Source organism: Myxocyprinus asiaticus, chromosome 23, assembly GCF_019703515.2.
Source record: "Myxocyprinus asiaticus isolate MX2 ecotype Aquarium Trade chromosome 23, UBuf_Myxa_2, whole genome shotgun sequence".
In the NCBI taxonomy this organism is placed as follows: Eukaryota; Metazoa; Chordata; class Actinopteri; order Cypriniformes; family Catostomidae; genus Myxocyprinus; species Myxocyprinus asiaticus.
In genome coordinates, this window is record NC_059366.1 from 36926674 (window position 1) to 36946831 (window position 20158).

General features: G+C 35.2%; 1 protein-coding gene across 1 annotated transcript in view; it reads right to left on the reverse strand.

The window, feature by feature from the left end:
• The window catches only part of eys (eyes shut homolog), a 293123-nt gene that overhangs the window by 129241 nt on the left and 143724 nt on the right, over positions 1-20158 (reverse strand). Inside the window, exons 24-26 of the mRNA XM_051651752.1 lie at positions 13176-13347; positions 11304-11382; positions 6250-6449 (exon numbers count right to left, since the gene is read on the reverse strand). Of these exons, the coding sequence (XP_051507712.1) occupies positions 6250-6449; positions 11304-11382; positions 13176-13347 (451 nt within the window). The remainder of the gene's footprint in view (positions 1-6249; positions 6450-11303; positions 11383-13175; positions 13348-20158) is intronic.

Here is a 20158-nt window from a genome sequence, read left to right on the forward strand (position 1 = left end):
CTTAGGACCTTAAGGACAAAAATGTCCCTATTAAAACAGCAATATTTGATCCCAGTGCCATTAAAGCATAAAATCATGAATTCTATTATATTATACTTTCATTCCGGAGCCCTGGCTTCAAAATGTAAATTTTTAATATTTTCCACCAGATGGCGCCATTTTTCTCATGTTTAGCCTATGGAGCAAATACATGCTTTTTTCCTATTTTCTGTTTGCTGTATTATAGAGCACTACAGACCAATTGAATAAATGATGCAGCTAAAATTGTGTGGGTGTGTTGGTATGGATGTCAGAGTGTGTTTTGTATTTGAAATTTGTGTGCGTGTGTGTAACAAAAAAAAATAATATTATGTAAACAAACGGGCATTTAAAGGGTTAAAATCCTGAAAGTGAACTTATATTTGGTAGTTTTGATCAGGACTGATCTAAGTCAGTGAAAGTTGAAAAGAATATTAATTTATTATATTTTTATGCAGTTTTTTGGCAAAGACATTTTTGTCCTCTAAGGTACTGAGTGTGATTTTTTATTTTATTTTTTTAAATCTGACACTGCACAAAAAATAATAATGCATCAAAATCAGTGTTGTTGCTAATCATTGACATATCCCAGACTGTGATAATCCCCCCCCCCCTCCCCCCCCAAATAAAAATAAATAAATAAATACATTTCCCCTTAGCATTTAGCATATGGGAAATAATACATTTTTTGTGGTTTTTTTTTTCATAAAAACTTTCACACTTGCAGGTGAAGTCTACATACTCCATGCAGTAAATCCGCTCCCGTATTTATTATGCCTGAGACATGCGTCACGTGTAATGAAGAAGCGTGCGCTGCTTCACACAATCAGTTTCTGTGCTAGAACCTGCAGCGAGACCAGCAAGTACTCCCAGTTTTAGCCTCAAGACGTGGAGAAAAGCTTTAGTGAAGATACAGTAAGTGGAAAAAACAAATACTGCATTAATTACGTACATTTTTTGAACATGTTAAACAGTCAACACTTAATCACACAAATTTAACGTTAAATTTCCCATCCCGAGTAAATAATAACAGATTATTATTATTATTTTTTTTTTTTTTGTGTGAACTTTTTTTACTTCTAATTTTAAGATCAATATATTGGTTCTGGTTCTTCAAAGCACTAGTACCGCTAAAAAAACTAAAACTAATTCATGCTACAAATGTAAGATCTCCATTTAAGATTACACATTCAGCCTACGGCTAAATGAGAGGCATATTTCTTTGTTTTTTTTTGTCATTTTGAGGCAGCCATAATGGCTTTCAAATCAGCATATCACCACTCAATCTGTTCTGAGTCCTTTAACATTATGCAAAAAAGATGGTGGCTGATATAAAACTGATTGAGCTCCAATTTTTTGTCTTTAAAATATGTGCTTTTGTCCATTACCAAATGAGACAGGCTTTAATCCAATCGGTCTGCAAGTGATTTCAAATGAGAGTAAACACAAAATGGGACATGGGCGTTTGTTTTTCATTTGAGAAAATCAATCCAATGAACCCTCATTTGGACACACAATGCTTTCTCATTCCACAGCTGTCTGTCTGTCCATTTATCTGTCCACCTGACATGATAAGAATTGCAAATAGCATTATTGCCCAGCTAATCAGAGCATCTGGAAAGTCACAGGATTTTTTCACATTAGAATATTGTCTTAGGAGGAACAGATAATGAGATATGTTATGTGTTGGATGGGTCCTTTTATGCAAAATGAGTAATACGCCACAATGCAATTTTAGTCCTACAGCTGAACGATAATGTTGTAGCAGCTGCTGCATAATCATCCACTCAGGCAACCTTACAGACCTTTGGAGAGAAACAAGAGGAACCAAAATGTGTATCTGGATAAAGTAAATGCTGTCCACAGGGCCCAAATTATAGTGACACGTGAAACAAAATCGTTAAACATTATAATAAAAAAGACAAGTTAATTCTAATCTATGCAGCATGTGAAGTCTTACTATTAAAAATGTAATTTTAACAGAAAAATAATGTAAAAATGCTACAGTAAAAACCTGTTATTTGTTTGTTTGCAAGATACTTTATCATAGGGTAAAAAATATTTTCATATATAATATTTTATATCATTTAACAGGAATACACAATATGTCATTTCACTGTAAAATACCACAAAACAAACTTTTTTTGGAAGTAAAAAGTGTAAATAGTATAATGTGAAAAGCATGAAAAAGCATTAATAATTTACGATAAAAATCTATTTTTTATTTAGCAAGACAAGGTACAATGTTAAAATTGTATCACCATATTATTTTAATTTATGATGAAAACCTATAACTTATTTGGGAACACTTTATTTTAGGGATCAGAAATTAGACAGTAATTCATGACTAATATTTACACTAGTAATTGACTAGTTATGGACTTGTTTGGCATTATAAAGTATTTATAAAGCTTTTATTGGCTGATTTCTTATTCTTGCTTTATAGCCCATTTATTGTATATTTGTTTTTGTCATAACAATGAATCTCTTAGCTAAAAACAAAACATATCAATAGGTAGTATGATGCAAAATACACAACCTGTTCTCACTCCCGAGGCATCAAATAATACTGCTTGTGCAAGAGCCTAGCACGTCAATCTACAGACGGCAAAAGCACCCTCTGGCATCTGTATCCGACGCACGAAGAGGGCAGTCTAAAATGGGACGTCACTGCCAATATTCGGATAGTACTGTGTGTGTTTAACCGCAATATGCTTTATTATACTTATAAATATATTAGTATGTTTATATTACACGATCATGTTGATTATTTCACGAATGAGGTTTTATGTTTAACATTGTTGATAATTGGTTTGGTTTAGGGATGGGGTTGGATACATTTTGTAACAATTATTTACATTTGCATTACACAATTTTTTAGATATTTTTAAGCACCCTTTACGCCTAAACCTAACCAGTTCTAAACAATATTAAAGACATAACATGCTGCCCCTCCATGAAGGCAGCATGTGGGAGCAGTATTGGATGGTGCTGCCTTCATGGAAGGGGGAGATTTTCAGTGATTAAAATCTTTGGTTTCACTCTGTTCCTCACACAATGCTATCATATGGTTTGGAATTATTTTAGTGCTTTTGTATAATTTTTATTTTAAATAAATGATTGTGACTGTACTTTTATCTGCTTGTTATGTCTTTAATTTTGTTGAGAATTGGTGCTATTGGAATTTTCCTACTTCCCACTTATTAAGTGGTAATTACGAATACGTTGTGTTCAAGTGCTTTGCTGTCAGAAAGAACAGGAAACATGGATGACGCCAGGATCATTCATTCATATTTCTTGAGGAACTTTTATTTTGACACCATAATACATATCACTCAGTTACCTTGCAGATGATAATGGAATTTTGGTTAAATACAAGCTATTTTTATGGTGTTAAAATGTACAACATGCATAGAATGGTTGCTGATATACGTAAATGAATATGACCAAAACGGCAAGCGCTAACAATTAGCTATATTTAGAAAATGAACAAATCCTGTCATTTACTACAGAAATTGTACTCTCCTCCACCATGTAGAAAGTTTAGGACTCCTCCCATCTCGGCAACATGGGTATCATCTAGAATTCCGAGTTTCCCACTTGAACTTTGACTTCGCTAGGTCATTCATGTGCTCTGAACTCACAATTACAATATTTCCAAGACCACCTGAAGGGCACAACACACCTCATTCAAAAGATACATCTGAAATTGTGCTCATCCTAATCGGTCACAAGACACGCGAGAGCCAATGGCGTTCGACGTCGCTCTGACACCTTCTCGTGGCAGCGATTTTTTAATTTGTTACTAGAACGAGTCGAGAGCTGAATGTGTTATGGCGGATGCCAGTGGACTGTGAAATAAAAACTTACATTTGGGTCTGTTCTTCACACAAAATATCGAAATGAATGGAATACATCCGGAACTGAACAGGTCATTTCAGCAGAACAGAATGTGTATATAATATAATGGATTAAACATTAACCACAGTAAAATAATACATGTTGCTGATTAAACATTACCACTGTGAATAAACATGGCTGATTTCAAACATAATAAAAATTCTACCCCAACATACAATTTGACAATGATAAAATTCTGATTCCCTTCGCACCAGTTTTTGACGGCAAACATTTGTCATTGAAAGCAACGCACTTGCCGGATGCGTTGGAAATTGACACCAAAGTGTGCTTTTGGCATCCACCTGTTGACGCGCTGGGCTCTTGCACAAGCGGCAGTATTTGATGCTTCGGGAGTGAGAACGGTTTGAAATACATCCTTTATAGGTTCTCAGTACTCTGTGTGAATGTGTGGCTTAAAGTATGCAATACATGTAGAATGCATTTAGTATTTCAACAAAGCAGGGAAGGTTAGGGTTAGGTTTAGGGGAAGGGGTTGGTGTAAGGTGTTTGTGGGATTCTAAATAAACACAATAAACATGTTGCAGTGATGCTCCTATACTGTATAGTAGTATTTAATCAGGGGTGCAAACAGCACCTATCACTGCATCTAATGCTATTTAGAGCAAAGAGGATTCTTTTTATTGCTTTTTACACTAAGCATCAAAAGTCTCTGCCTTCCATATTTATTTTATACTTACAAGATGCACATTCACATGGTGTAATGAGAACCTATAAAGGATGTATTTTGCACCTTACTAACTATTGGTATCTTTTGTTTTTACCTAATAAGTTAATTGTTAGGAAAAACCAAATATAAAGATGCTATTATGCAAGGCTAAGAAATCAACAAACAAGGGCATAATAAATACCTTATAATGCCAAACAAGTGTAACTAGTCCCTTACAAGTCAAATTATTGGTCATTAATTAATGTCTTATTTCAGATCCCTAAAACAAATATCAGTTTTGTACATTATGTAAATGTAACATTATGTTTTAAGTTACATTTTACAGTATGTTGTTTTGTTAATGTTTATTGTGTGATTTTAGTGTTGTGTGTTACCTGATGGTGTTTTGTCTTTGTTTGGGAAACAATGTATTACCAGGGTTGGGAGGGTTACTTTTGAAATGTATTCCACTACAGATTACAGAATATATGCTGTAAAATGTAATTTGTAACGTATTCCGTTAGATTACTCAAGGTCAGTAATGTATTCTAAATACTTTGGATTACTTCTTCAGCACTTGTAGATTTTTTCACTTGTTTTGACTATAAAAGCTCTGCCAGTACAGTAAGACAAAATACACACGTTAAAAATACATTCTCTGAAAAACCTAAATATCTTATGCAGTGTTGTTTCTAAAACAAGATAAATCAAACTGATCTTGTTTTAAGGATTTTTTTTATATTTTTACAGGAAAACAATACAAAAATTATTATCAAGAATAAGATTTTTGCCCTAATATCAAAGGTCTTACTAGAAAAAAGAAATTATGATCCAACGTGAATTTTCTTGATAAAAAAATATGATCGTGCCTGGTAACATGTGCATGTAAAATGGCTAGAAATAGCATTTTAGCTTAGCATAAAGCTGACAATTTACACAAGGATTATTTCTATTTCTTGTGCTCCAAACTTACTTCAAACTTACTTCTCTGTCTGCTCGTATGAATGTAACACATCATAAGAAAGTGTTTCACCGCTGTTCAAATGCTCTTTGGATCACATCATTTATATGGATAAATGTTTTCCATCTGAAAGAACTAAATATTAAATGAAACAAATGACAATAAAATGCAAAGTAATCTCTTCAGTAATCAAAATACTTTTTGAATGTAACTGTATTCTAATTACCAATGATTTAAATTGTAACTGTAGTGGAATACAGTTACTAATATTTTGTATTTTAAATACATATTCCCCTTACATGTATTTCATTACTCCCCAACCCTGTGTATTACCCACACATGTTCATTAGTCATGGTTGACAGAACAGTCTATTTTGATTAACTTTTGAGTCAAGTTGCTTTCATTTTTCATTTGACCATCTGTGTTATTATAGTGGTTATCAGTTTTGTTAAAGGTATAAAGCAGATTTTAGAAGTTCAAGCAGGTTGGTATATTAACATTTTATCAGTTAATGAAATATATGGTTATGTACAGTAAAATAAACATGCACCAAAAAGACATCCCGTAATACTTAAAACATTGTCAAAGTAATTTTACAGTGGATTCTGACAACAATCATGTCTAGTTGTTGTTTTTTTTTATTTATTTTTTATGTAAATGTAAAATATATATATATATATATTTTTCCATTGTTGTATTCACCTGCATGTAAAGTTAGCCCCTGGTCCATCCACGCACGTGCCTCCATTGAAACACAAGGAGAAATTGCGAGACATCTGCAGACACACATTCTGGTCAATGTCACAGTTCTTCCCGGTGAAACCGTCTGTGCATATGCAGGCATATTTGTCCAGAAGGTCCACACAAGACCCTCCGTTAAGACATGGATGAGTCTCACACTCCTAACATAAAGACAAGATAAATGGAGACCAGCTTTAGGATTAAAGTTCACTAGAATCTACTGCAAGGCTAATGTTGTCTATATACTTAACCAAACTTTAGAGTAAATTCCAAGGATTTGTAGCCAAACGTTTACTATAAATTATATGGTAAGCACTTGTTAATTCCATGATCATACCATTTACTGAGGGCACTAGTACAGTTTTTACAACATATGTCTAAAATTAATTCCATTTATGTGATTTAAAGAGGGTTGGATAAAAAGGATATGTGGTACATTAGTGATACTGTATATGCGATTCCATAAGGAATGGCAAAACCTTTTCAAAAGAGTCATTACAGGAGAACACAGCAGCTAATGATTTATTCCAAACAAGCCTCTGAGGTCCTCATAGCCAGCCAAGTATTTTGTCTCAGGGGTACATTTAAGGCTGTGCTAGGTGTTAAATTAATTAGGGATTGAAGCATTTTAATCAAACATTTGTACACGTGTTTAGATGATTTTTTTTTTTTTTTTTGGTTGTTATTCAGAAGAACAGTCACCACTATATAAAGTTTGTAGAAATTTACAGTATTCCTACATCTGAATACGCATACTTCTCTACAAAATTTTGGCAGTTGTTCTTAGAACATCATAGGTCAATGAACATACAATGCTAACATAGTGAATGTAGTATGTCTAGGGATGTACTGTATTTGTATACACACCTGCATACCCAAAGAATGTACTTCATAAACAATTGATAAGTTCTTCACAGAATTCAGCACAAATTATTAAAGTACCGGAATTCGGGCATGACAAGAGTCTCTCAGATATGTTGGGGATTCTGAGTTGTAGGTAATAAACAAAAAATGGTGGTAATATACAATCCTTAATTACGCTCTTTATGTCTAGAGGTATTTTACTTAAAAAAAATATAAATATACTCTTACAAGCAAATGGCACTGGCATTATTGGTTTCTTCCAGAACAGGATTATAATAGAAATACATAATGTAATAACATTATCACTGTGCCATATGCTGGTTTTTTGCAGTTGTTGAATCACAGTCTTTCGCCTTTCAGTTCTCAATTCTCTTCTCTTCTCAAGAGATTATTGTGCTCCATTTCCCATCTTAAAGCAAAAAAAAAAAAAACTACCATAACCTGACAAATATGTCTGACCTTTTCATCCTATCATCTTTGTTGTCATTGAAAGTTTAGAATATGAAACTAGGCCAGATATTGTATTTCAGGGGTCAGGCAGAATGAAGCTAACTATCTTTCTCTTTCTCTTGTTAAGTAGCTTTTGATGCCCACGTACTGTCATTTCTGACTAATTTGCCTTTGGAAACTGAGCATAATGTTGTAACAGGCACTGTTTTGCAAAGCTTGAAGCTTAAGCAGGAAATATGATCTTCAATATAAAGGTAGAACTGTACAAACTTTTTATTAGTTCCTGTGTTCAATTAATGAGAAAGCTCGTGCCCCTCTCCCCATTTTTAACCCTTCTGCATTGTTCATTTGAGAATCACACTTAAGTTGTTCGTGGGTGACCTGAATATATAATTTTTTTAAAGATACATAATTGACACTGACTACCACCCATGGAGTCGCAAGTTCAACTCCAAGGCATGCTGAGTGACTCCAGCCAGGTTTCCTAAGCAACCAAATTTGCCCGGTTTCTAGGGAGGGTAGAGTCATATGGGGTAACCTCCTCGTGGTCGCGATTAGTGGTTCTCGCTCTCAGTGGGGCACGTGGTAAGCTGTGCGTGAATCTCAGAGAGTAGCATGAGCCTCTACATGCTGGGAGTCTCCGCGGTGTCATGCACAACAAGCCACATGATAAGATGTGCAGACTGACATTCTCAGGAGTGGAGGCAACTGAGACTTGTCCTCCACCACCCAGATTGAAGTGAGTAATCGCGCCACCACGAGGATCTACTAAGTAGTGGGAATTGGGCATTCCAAATTGGGAGAAAAAGGGGATAAATGAAAAAGAAAAACAACAACAACAACAAAAAAAGATACATAATAACACTAATTTTAATAAAGTAAAAACACTAAAGTTATGCATTTTTGGTGGTGGGGGTGGGGGTTATGGTATTAAGACATTAAGGTAGAGTGTCAAAACATCAAAATATGTTATGCTCTGATGACATCTGTTGGAACAAAAATAACAATTATATGAAATTACAACAATGTCCAGTAGATGGTTTCAGTGCTCCATGAATTGGCTGATTTCTATTAGCCAATGTTGAAAAAAAAAAAAAAAAAACACTTAATTTCTAGATAATATCACAAAATATGCATTAGATATATATTTAGATATTATCAAAAACAATTACTTGTCAAATTGTAGCACTTTTTAAAGCACTTATGTTATGTCAGATCTTGATTTTGCAATGATGTTCCAATATGCTGTCAAACCTGACCATGCTATCAAAGAAAAGTAATTTGTAATTTATTTCAAACAACAAACATCAAAATTCTAGCATAATCTTCATATAGGGGCCAGACTCAGACTAAGATGTGTGTGGTATGTTTGGACAGGTTTGTCTACACTTGTGAGGGTCAAATGTCCTCATTTGTAAAAAAATAAAATTATATATATATATATATATATATATATATATATATATATATATATATATATATATATATAATATCCTAAATGGATCAAATGATGTACAGTAGATCTTCAAATCTAGTGATGTGCATGTGTTTGTATGATGGCAAGGTTTAGAGGTAGAGCTGGGAAATAGAAAATATCATTATCCTGATATGAAATCAGTGGAAGTCAATGAGATGTCCTCACTAATACAGTCAAACAAACCTGTGTGTGCATGTGTTTTCTGCATAGTGGATGTTTTATAGTCTCACCCCTTCATTTATGTGTGATTGTTTTCTGCATTGTGTCTGACTGATTGATTTTTTTTTGACAAATAATAATAAAGAAAGCTCTGTGTTGCAGTCTTTCCCATTCATTTTCTATGGCGGGTCAATTTTGACCTGGAACAACATGAGTGTACGTTTTTTTGTCACAAAGCCTCACCTCAATGAATCCAGTCCAACTTTTTTGGTGTGTTCAGATGGAAAATTTTGGAAAAGTAACCAAGTCTTGGACCACTCAGATGAAGGATACCATTTTAATAAAAAATAAATAAATAAAATAAAATGAAAATGGGTCAAAAATGACCCAAACAACAGTGTTATGACCCGAGTGTTAAAATATGTGCTAATGTATCTAATGTTTTTTATAGGGGTCATGACATGAGGAATTACATTTTCTTTGATCTTTTGATATATAGGAGTTCATTGTACTGTAAAAACATACTGTAAGTTTCAGAACTCAAAACTTTCTCCTCACTGCAAAAAGAGCATTTGTTGAAACAAAGCTGCCAAAACGCCTCGTTCTTTACTTCCTCCACATTGTGATGACACACTGTGGTAAACAATTGCATCTGACCGCCTCCACTACAACACATAAATGCCTACTTTACCTTATCACTTCCGAAGCCCTGCCCAGTAGCTGTGAGCAGTGAGATTGCAAGGAGAAAGCAGGTTAGTCAAGAGCACAGGGCCAATCATAACAGTAGGCATTTACTGTCAAGTCTTAAAGGAGAATGTCATGACCCCTTTTAAATTGTTTTGTTTGATTCCATTATTTTAGTTCATTTTTTTTTATGGGGGTCGCTTCAATAAGTGTACTATTTTGTCACATTTTCTTTTTTTAATTTCTACAGAGAAATGAGTGAAACAACAAAATCTGATCTAAACTGACCAAAACAATTTAACTGAAAATGTTGGAAAGTCACACAAATATTGTGTTTTTATAATCGATCATCACTTTCATAAATAAACATAAAAACTACAGATGCTGATGTAAGCAGGTACTTGTGGCAGGACTGGACAACAAAACGTAGAAAATCCTGTCAGTGGTGGGAACAGTGATTCTCAGCCCTTACCAAAGTAAAGTGTGCATCAGTGGTTTTGTAAACGAACTCCAGTTTGTGTGTTGCCGCAGTCTGTCCATATATGACAGTTTCCTGTCTCCAGAATGAAATGGTCCGGCTATGTCGTGGAGACTCACTAACTCTGTTAAACCTTGAACTTTTATTTCAATACAGCCTGAGGCCTCTTTAGACAAACATGGGCCTCTTCAAACTGTTCATTAGAGAAAATGCATATATTAATTTTGATTTATGATTCTATGACTAAATGCATCGCAGAATCTTGATGCATTGCTGCGTTTTACACTCGAAACAGTCATGTCTGCATCTCTACATTTTATTTATTTGTTTCGATATATTAAAAATATTACACCCCAAATAATAACAAACAATTTGTCATCATTTACTAATCCTCCTTTTGTACTGACCCCGTACTATTTTCTTTCCTTTATGAAACACAAAATGAGCTGTATACTGTATAAAAGGAGCACCATAAAAGTAGTCCATAAGACTTGGTTCTTGCATGTTACGAGACTGATTGCAATTTGGCAAGTTCGGATATACATGACCGCAAATGAGATGTGCTTCATTGCAATCATATGGAGTCCTTTTATAATGCTTTCATGGTCCTTTTTGTCTTTTTTGGAGCTTGGAAGAATAAATTTCCATCCATTGTCCTTATATGGAAAACACCAGGTTGTGTTAAACAATGAAATTTTTTTGGGTTAACTATTCCTTTTCCATTTCTAACTAGTATTCAGATAAAGTAAATATGTAATACGTGTTATTTATTGTATAATGATGATACTGAACACATACTAATGCTTCAATAATTCATGCAATAATAATTTACAAGCTACATTGATAACCTGAGATACATTCTCAGATACATTCTACACCAAAGCTCAAATCGAACATGCTCACATTAATGTTGATCTCACATCTGTGACCGGTCCATCCAACCTCACACTGACAGTTGTATGCATCAATTTCATCCAGGCAACTGCAATGAAAAAATAGATTGTTTATATGCTCTGACATCTCCAAACTCTGCATTCATTATATATGATTTATGAAAGATGATTTTACACATCGATGAAGCTCTAGCATAACAATCCCCAAACACATTTACCTGAGCAGTGAATCCTGACAAAAAGGCTTTATATAGCCTACATACACCAGAAAAGCTGGGCATTTAAAACCACAAGCTTTTATCCATGATTTTCATGTGTGACAATCTAGTAAAAAATATATATGGTGAGGTAATATTATAAATGTTACCAATTTACATGTTGTGTATGTCATTACAACTCTCATACAATCCTGCTGTCTTGATAGAGTCACATTGATGGTTAATTAATGTGCAAGTGCAACATTTACTAGACCGGGGGTCGGCAACCTTTTTGACATGGAGTGAATAAAAAATAAATAAATAAAAAATTCAGCTGTTTCATCAGCTGAATGGGAGTGTGACAAGACTCGCACATTCGCGCCATTCGTGCATCACAAGCCGATCAACTTTTTAGCCCTTTTCGGTGAATTGCACCTGCAAAATTCTAAAACTTTATTTCCTGATTTAATGTATATTTTGAATAGACTCGGATTTTTATGTTTTCTCTTTTAATTGTTTAATGTAATTTTGAGTGTGACCATGGTTTAAGGAGGGTGCACCTGTAGGCCATGCTGGGTTGGAAATCTCAAGGATTAATAGTGGTGTTTTCCTCATTACATCACGTAATGTTCTGAAAACAAAAATATACAAATGAAACACGAAATATAGGCTGTCATCCACGCAGCCTGACCGAAGCAAAGCGGGCGCGTTTCAACTTGCGCGATTAACCGAAAGTGAAGCACGAATGGCTTGCACATGCTGCACGAGTCTGTTGAGTATACTGCAGTCTCATCACATTTTAACTTTTTGTTTAGCCTCATGAGGAAGGATTACATCAAGATGTAGACTGGAATGCAGGTGCGGAATTTCATATAAATAAAATAGTCTACTCCTCTCTCGCCGTTGTTTGCGTTCCAGTGATTACCCTTCCGCGTGCCTATGGTGCCATAGGTTGCCGACCCCTGTACTAGACTGTACTTAAACAGCTTATTTCCCAGTTTAACGGCTTATGTCAACGTATCTTTTATCCTAAAACTCATAAAAAGTATTATGACTTTATAAAATGTAAAGATTGCATTTATAAACCTATCCATGTTTATCTTTACGAACTGTTGTCAACTGTGGTGTCTTTTTCATTTTTATGTTGCATCCCTAAGTTGATGATTACCTTGCTGAAAAAGCATCATAAATTGTTTTGCTGGTCTTAGCTGGTTTAAGCTGGTCTCCCTGACTAGTTGAAAAGTGCCGAAAACCCCTCTTTAGCTGTTTTTAGCAGGGTACAACTACTATTTTTACAGGATGCAGTCTACAACACACACTTAAAAATGACAAAACAAGTGTTTTCAGACAAACTGAGATGTCAGATTTCCAGATTTCACCAAAAGGTTTATCTATTATTGAAAGCATTAGCACTTCATTGTAAAATCAAATTATTAACTTGGTTAGATGCTTGAAGTGCAGCAAACAGCTGGTAATGACTAAATTATGTTGTGTTTACTGAGTCTTACTAGATTGCCAAACAGCTAATTGAAAGTAAGCTGGCAAGAAAAACTGTGAGCTCATTTAATTGTTTAAACAAACACACAGGTACCATGTCTCTCAGCATGGCTGTGAAGGCCATTAACAAACCTCTCCATCAAAGAGCTTGAAATAAGTACTGTTACAGCTCAGTAAGGTTAATGTACCTCCCATGAACACAGGGGTTGGTTGAGCACTCATCAATTTTACTCTCACAGTGATTGCCTGTGAAACCTCTGGAGCAAACACACTGGTAACCATTGCAACCGTCAATGCACTTCCCATTGTTCTGGCATGGATTAGATTGGCACTCATCAATGTTCAATTCACACCATATACCTGTGGGGGGAACAAAATCAATGCCATACAGATACATTAACATTGGGGTAGTTGACATAAAATATTATTGGGAAGTTGACAGATCCTGCTGTGTGACTTACCATACTCCATCTAAAACAATTTTAAACAGCATTTTGTTAATTCTATTATAGGGCTGCATGATTATGACAAAAATCGTAATTGCCCATTATTTCCCTTTGTATTGTAATTGTGATTAATTTCAATTTATAGAATTTAAATTACAATACTTATTCTTTATGTAGTCTACACTTCTAAAACAAGCTGAGAAAAGTGTTCCTGAATTACTTTATTGCTGTTTTATACATCAGCAAATCAAGTGCATAAATGGGCAACTTCATATTGGCCCTCTAAGCAGCATGAAAAACCAAACTGTTTTTTTATATTTTATAAAAATTAAGAGCACAGAAAGCAAGCAACTGACGTGGCTGTGATTGGTTTAAAAGCTAAACCGCTGAAATAAAAAAATAAATAATATAAAATAAAAAATGATGCAACAGGAAGAGACCTAAATGGAATGCTGCAATTTACAATTTTCACAATTACTTAATTGTGGCAGGTGTAATTGTAATCTAGATTATTTGTTCAATTTGTAAGTCGGGGTGCCAAGATATTTGCATTAAAAGTGCAGAACTCTCCGGGGAACCAAGAGGGCCTGGGACAATCAACATATAATCTCTGAGAAAATCAGCATAGAAACTTTTTGCAAAGACCATCTCAATCTCAAAAAACCCAACGGAGTGTGAAAAGATTCGTTGTTGTCTTTTCACATTTGTTCTCTCTCCTTTCCCTCGCTCCTTTTCCTCTCAGCTCAGAATCACCTTAAAACACATCTAAGCTTTGTATGTAACAAATATTTAATTATATGTGCACAGTTAAGCTGACTATCCATGTTTCATATCATTTAAAAGGTCTCAGTGCGACAGGTACTATAGTCTCAATCCCACAGCAGTAGACTTGGTCATAACAAAGATTTAGTATTTAGAGAAATTATGTCTCTGCTGTGGAGGTGTGTCTGCTTCAATGTAAATTACCACCTCCTGAGTCACTGAATCCATCTGCTGTGGAGGTGTGTCTGCCTCAATGTAAATTACCACCTCCTGAGTCACTGAATCCATTCATCCCCAAATCCTCATTGTTTACCCTTTTAGCCATTGATGTTTGTTCTTTCTGGATATTTAAGGAAAGCTAGCAAAAGCATTCAGGGAGAGTTCTGTAATTCAGATCTCCCACACAGGTACTGTGTGTTATTCTATTGCCAGGTATGTTTCTCTGACTTGCAACCTTTTGTATGTTCATTCTGATAATTTATGAACTGGCTTTGATTTAATTTGTATCGATTGATTCTCTGACGTAAAGCTTTATTCCTACTTGGCAAATAAATTGTTAAAACTTTGATTTATTCAGGATTTCTTTTGAACCCATTATTACAAATAATTGAGTGACACATGATGTCCTGCCGAATATCAAACACTAAATTATGATGATGATCAGATTTGAGGTTGATAGATTAGAGTCAGATCTATTAATAACTGGAGTCAGATCAAGTCTAAATGAAACCAAAGTTTAAGACGTAAAACCAAATATGCACTTGAAAAGATGATACCTGCGCCATCCAGTTGGAAAACGTCATCGGACCAGTCGATTGGCCTCTTACAAAGTAATTGTGCAACCCTATTCTGTTATTCTTGTATGCATGCAGCTTTTATTTCCTCATACATGTATTAAAGTGATAGTTCACTCAGAAATGAAAATTCTCTCATCATTTACTCATGCCATCCCAGATGTGTATGACTTTCTTTCTTCTGCAGAACACAAATTAAGATATTTAGAGTAATATTTCAGCTCTGTAGGTCCATACAATGCAAGTGAATGGTGGCCAGAATTTTGAATCTTCAAACATCACATAAAGGGATCATAAAAGTAATCCATAAGATTCCAGTAGTTAAATCCATCTAATCTTAAGCAATATGATAGGTGTGGGTGAGAAACAGGTCAATATTTAAGACCTTTTTTACTATAAATCTCCATCGTTGAACAGCACTGACCAGTAGGTGGCAATATGCACTAATAATGTTAATCAGCAAAAAAACAAAAGAAGAATGTGGAAGTGAAAGTGGAGATTTAGAAAAAAGGACTTTGATATTGATCTGTGTCACCTACACCTATCATATTGCTTTAGAAAATATGGATTAAACTACTGTAGTCATATGGATTACTTCTATGTTGTCTTTCTGTGATTTTTGGAGATTCAAAGTTTTGGCAACCATTCACTTGCATTGCATAGACCTACAGAGCTGAGATATTCTTCTAAAAATCTTCGTCTGTGTTCTGCAAAGAAAGAAAGTCATACACACCATGGATGGCATGAGGGTGAGTAAATGATGAGAATATTTTCATTTTTGGGTCTACTAAAAAACTATCCCTTTAATTGATCTACTATCCCATATTAATGCCCATGGTTGTGAAAATAAATGCTCAGCAAGCATATATGGCTGTGGGGTTTGGGTGTCCATATAATTTTGGCCATGTAAATGTTTTCTTAAAGTGGATTTATGACCAAGATGTGACCTAAATCCACTCCAAAAAAGATTCAGTAACAAATACCCTAATAGGTCATAATTTAGCCAGAAACACTGTAAATTCAAGAAGAGCCAGTAAAATCCAGAGGCGAGTAAGACTCTGTAGACACCAAGGGACAGGTTGACAAATGACGGAGATAAAAACACGAGCCAAAGAGCTGCGATACGAAATAGTAGACAGCCATTATTCTTCGCCTCTGTAACTACACAAACAAGCGGAACCATTTCCAAAAGCCCCAAGACATCTAAACAAAGAGCAAATGTGAGTATATAATTCATATGCTGATATTACAGGAACGTAAACCTAATTCATGCCTGACTACACAAATAATTCAGTAACTTCGGGCGACAACAAGGCCATGAGCTGCGGCTCAGGTCATACACTGACAATAAATTAAAGCTTTATTTCAATTACTCCGTGCTCAATACATGGTGAGCGAGAAAAGAAACATGCACTCCTGGTATTTGCTGCTAAAGAAGTTTTCAACCTTTTCTACTTAGCGATGTTCTTCACGCCGAGGTGTTTTGTTGTCTTGAAGACAGTGTAGATGAATAAAGGAAGGAGCTAAAACATAACAATGAGGAAGATCATTAACATCTTCTAATTAAAGTAGTTTTCCCAATTGCTCATTCACAGACCGTTGTTTATTCCCTTCATATTGACCTGCTGGTTAAGCCGTAATTAATTTATTTCCCTGCGGCCAGCCATCCACAAACAAAACATGGAAGTGTCAATGTATTGACTGGGTATGAATTAACTGTAAAAATCGTATTAATCCCAAACATGAATGGACATTTTGATATTCTCTCATGGCATGAACTGGAGTTCTCGGAGACATCCCAATAGTCCGATGGTGCCCTGCGAAGTGGACATTACAGGGTATTTGTGCATTTCAAATGATTCTATGCACACAAAACTGAGCAACAAGACTGTTGCTAAGCTCTTATCATGATCATTGGTCACATTACAGTTAAAATACAAATAAATCTTTTAATTAAACAAATCATATTCATTTTCATATTAAACATGGCAGAATCATTGTATGTCATACCCAAAACTCAAAATCTGCGCCATTCAACTGTTGTTTGTGTTTGATGATGTTGCAGGCTGTTCCCAATACTCAGTGTGCAGGGAGCAGTAAACACTGCGTAGGGGCCATACAAATTGGAAAACAGCTTTTGACACAGTGCTGTTTTAACTCCAACCGTCAATCAACTACTTTATATCTCCCTGCAACAACGCTATCAAGAAGATTGTAGATCATCGGGCAGTACGTGCCAGTCTTACTCGCTTGATAGACAAAACATTTACAGTGTCAGCGCTCCTAATGAGATTATACAAAACCCTCTTAATCAGCATTTCCTTGTCTGATTTGTCAAATAATGCACCGCTCCATCTGACTTTATAGAATATGAGAAGCCATGCAGGGGAGAGATTATAAATCTGTCGGGTTAATCCTAATGTTGGCTTTCTTAAGGGTGCTCACTGTACTTATCGGAGAGGAGAGAAAAGACCATATAATCTTCTCCTCCACTCCTCAATTACTTCTCTCTGCTGGAACTTTTCAAACCCACAGCGACTTATCAGCTTTTCTGTCCAAAAAAAAAAAAAAAGAAGTAGGGCACGTGTGGAAAAAAAAAAAAAAAATAACAAGAAAGATAAAGAAAGAGAAATAACCACCACAGAGAAGATGGAAAAGGAGAGAAAGAGCTCCACATATCAAGAAGACCACAGTCATTGTTTAAAGGAATAGTTCACCCAAAAATGAAAATTCTGTCATCATTTACTCACCCTCGTGTCATTCCAAAATCATACAGTATGACTTTCTTTTTTATACACACAAACACAAAAGGAGATGTTTTAATAAATATATCAGCACATATTTTCAATACAATGGCAGTGGATAGTGCCTCACTTTAAAGATTAAAAAAGTATCCAAAGGTATCACAAAAGTAGCCCATGCAACTTGTGCATCATATTCCAAGTGTTCTGAAACATACAATAGGTTTTGGTGAAAACAACCAAGAATGTAAGTCATGTTTTAGTGTAAATCTTGACGACCATTGTGCTTTCATGAGCACTATGAGAAGCTCGTTAACAGTGGCTCTCATGTTCATGTGAGAACTCGTAAGGATTAGTGCTAAAACTACCTAAATTCCTCATTGTTTCTCACCAAAACCAATTGGATCCTTTCAGAAAACTTGTAACATGAAGCAGTAGTCACATGGACTGATTTTATGATACTTCCGGGTACATTTGTAAGCTCAAAAGTGAAGAATAAGAAAGAATATTACACGGATCTGTGGAATACTCGATTCTGATTGGTCAATGGCACCATCTAGCGCAATACTCGCACATCCGAGTATTGCGAGCCATGTTTACTACTTCTCGGATCACTGTGCGATCTCTACATGTAAGCTAATAAAATAATTTACACTTTGTAAATGCAATGTTTCATGTGCATTTCTTTATTTATTTGGCAAGTAGTCTTCTAATGAGCTGGATGTAGACATAATTTCTGTACTCATAATTAATTACATAATTTCAGCGCAAACCAATGTTTCATGTCCATTTATTTATTTATTTTGCAAGTAGTCTTGTATTAGTCTGGATAATGAGCAGACGGTCATTTGCACAGAATAAACACCAACAGAACTCTGACGCAAACTAAGTGTTCAGCGATTTACTTCTTACATAATTACATTATTTCAATGCAAATCAATATTTTATGTCCATGTATTTATTTACTTGATTAGTAGCCGTGAAATAAGTGGGATACTGTACAGTCAGCCGGTTGTTATCGCAAAATAAGCAATTTGCAATAACACCCGGCTGACTTTATCACACATTATTTACATTATCCCTTACAAGTCATAAGGATTTGGAACAATATGAGGGTAAGTAAATTATGACAAAATGTTTCATTTTGGATAAACTATTCATTGCTCTTGCCAGCAGTAATTCATCAAATGATAATCAAATGATGATGAAGAGTGTTATAACTGTGCATACTGTACATACATCTGTCATTGGTCTGACACATACTGTAGATAGTCCCACCCCAAACTCACACCATTGGTTGTGCCAATGTTGCTGTGTTGGGCTGGTCAGGATGCTCAAACAAACAGAGCAATGTTTTTGAAAACATCACAGAGCCACAATGATTACACTTTTCAGGGGACAAGACACTAAAAAATTGCACATTTCAACTTTTAAAAAACTAAAATGATTGAAACTGAACTGATATGAACAGCAATTGAGTAGGTTTCCGAGCTTTGATGTTACATCATCAAATAGCACATAACAAACAGGCATTACAGTATGTCAATGGTTTTCTCTTCCTTTTTTCATGCAAAGCTCCCGATCGCAATGAAAAACGTTCTTCTGGATCCATGCACAATCACAAATAATGTAATTTCACCGAACGAGGCACATTATATGCCGTGCCTGAGCAACACACTATTTCATTTTAAAAATAATTTCGGCACAGATCAGCCATAGAGACATGACGGCAGGTTGCCGCATATTGCTTTTTTGTATCTTTGATTCTGCCTTCTTGAGAAGTTGCGATGCTGTTTCATGTCTTATTAGGGCAAATATTTCCTGTGAGCCCCAGTTGGTTGAACCAATCCAGAATATATCCTCTGGCCTGAGCTCTCGGGGGACGCCTCGGTTTCCTCAGATGAGCTCCGAGCTGAGAGGAAAGTAATGACTGGTACAAGGCAGAGTGGGGCCTGATAATAAAAGAGGTTTCTGTGGGAGTTAGGGCCTGTGTGTCAGCCCGAGCTCTCCCAGGAGTTTCTGGGCCTTTGAGATTTCCTCCTCTCCCCTCGGCAGGATGAGGATAAATTGATGATACAGTACAAAAGACAAATGAAATTAATCTTCAAGCTGGCTGATGGCGATTGAGATTTCATGTTTTTTTTCTTCTTCTATAGAACAGCATTGATATTGGTTTCTGTGAGAAAGTAAACGAATAAAAGTGGGGTAGAAACTTTCTGTACGCTCAAATACTCACTGAAACGTAAAATATCAAAGTGGTAATATATTGATAGCATCTAAAATGTAAACTTTATCAATTGTACATTTGTATAAATGTTTACAATTCCTTTCAGGTTCATTAAATATTGAATTAATTGGTTGATTTTATTGTATTTATAAAAAATGAGATTAATTAAACAAGATTAACGGCATCACATTTATTTTATGC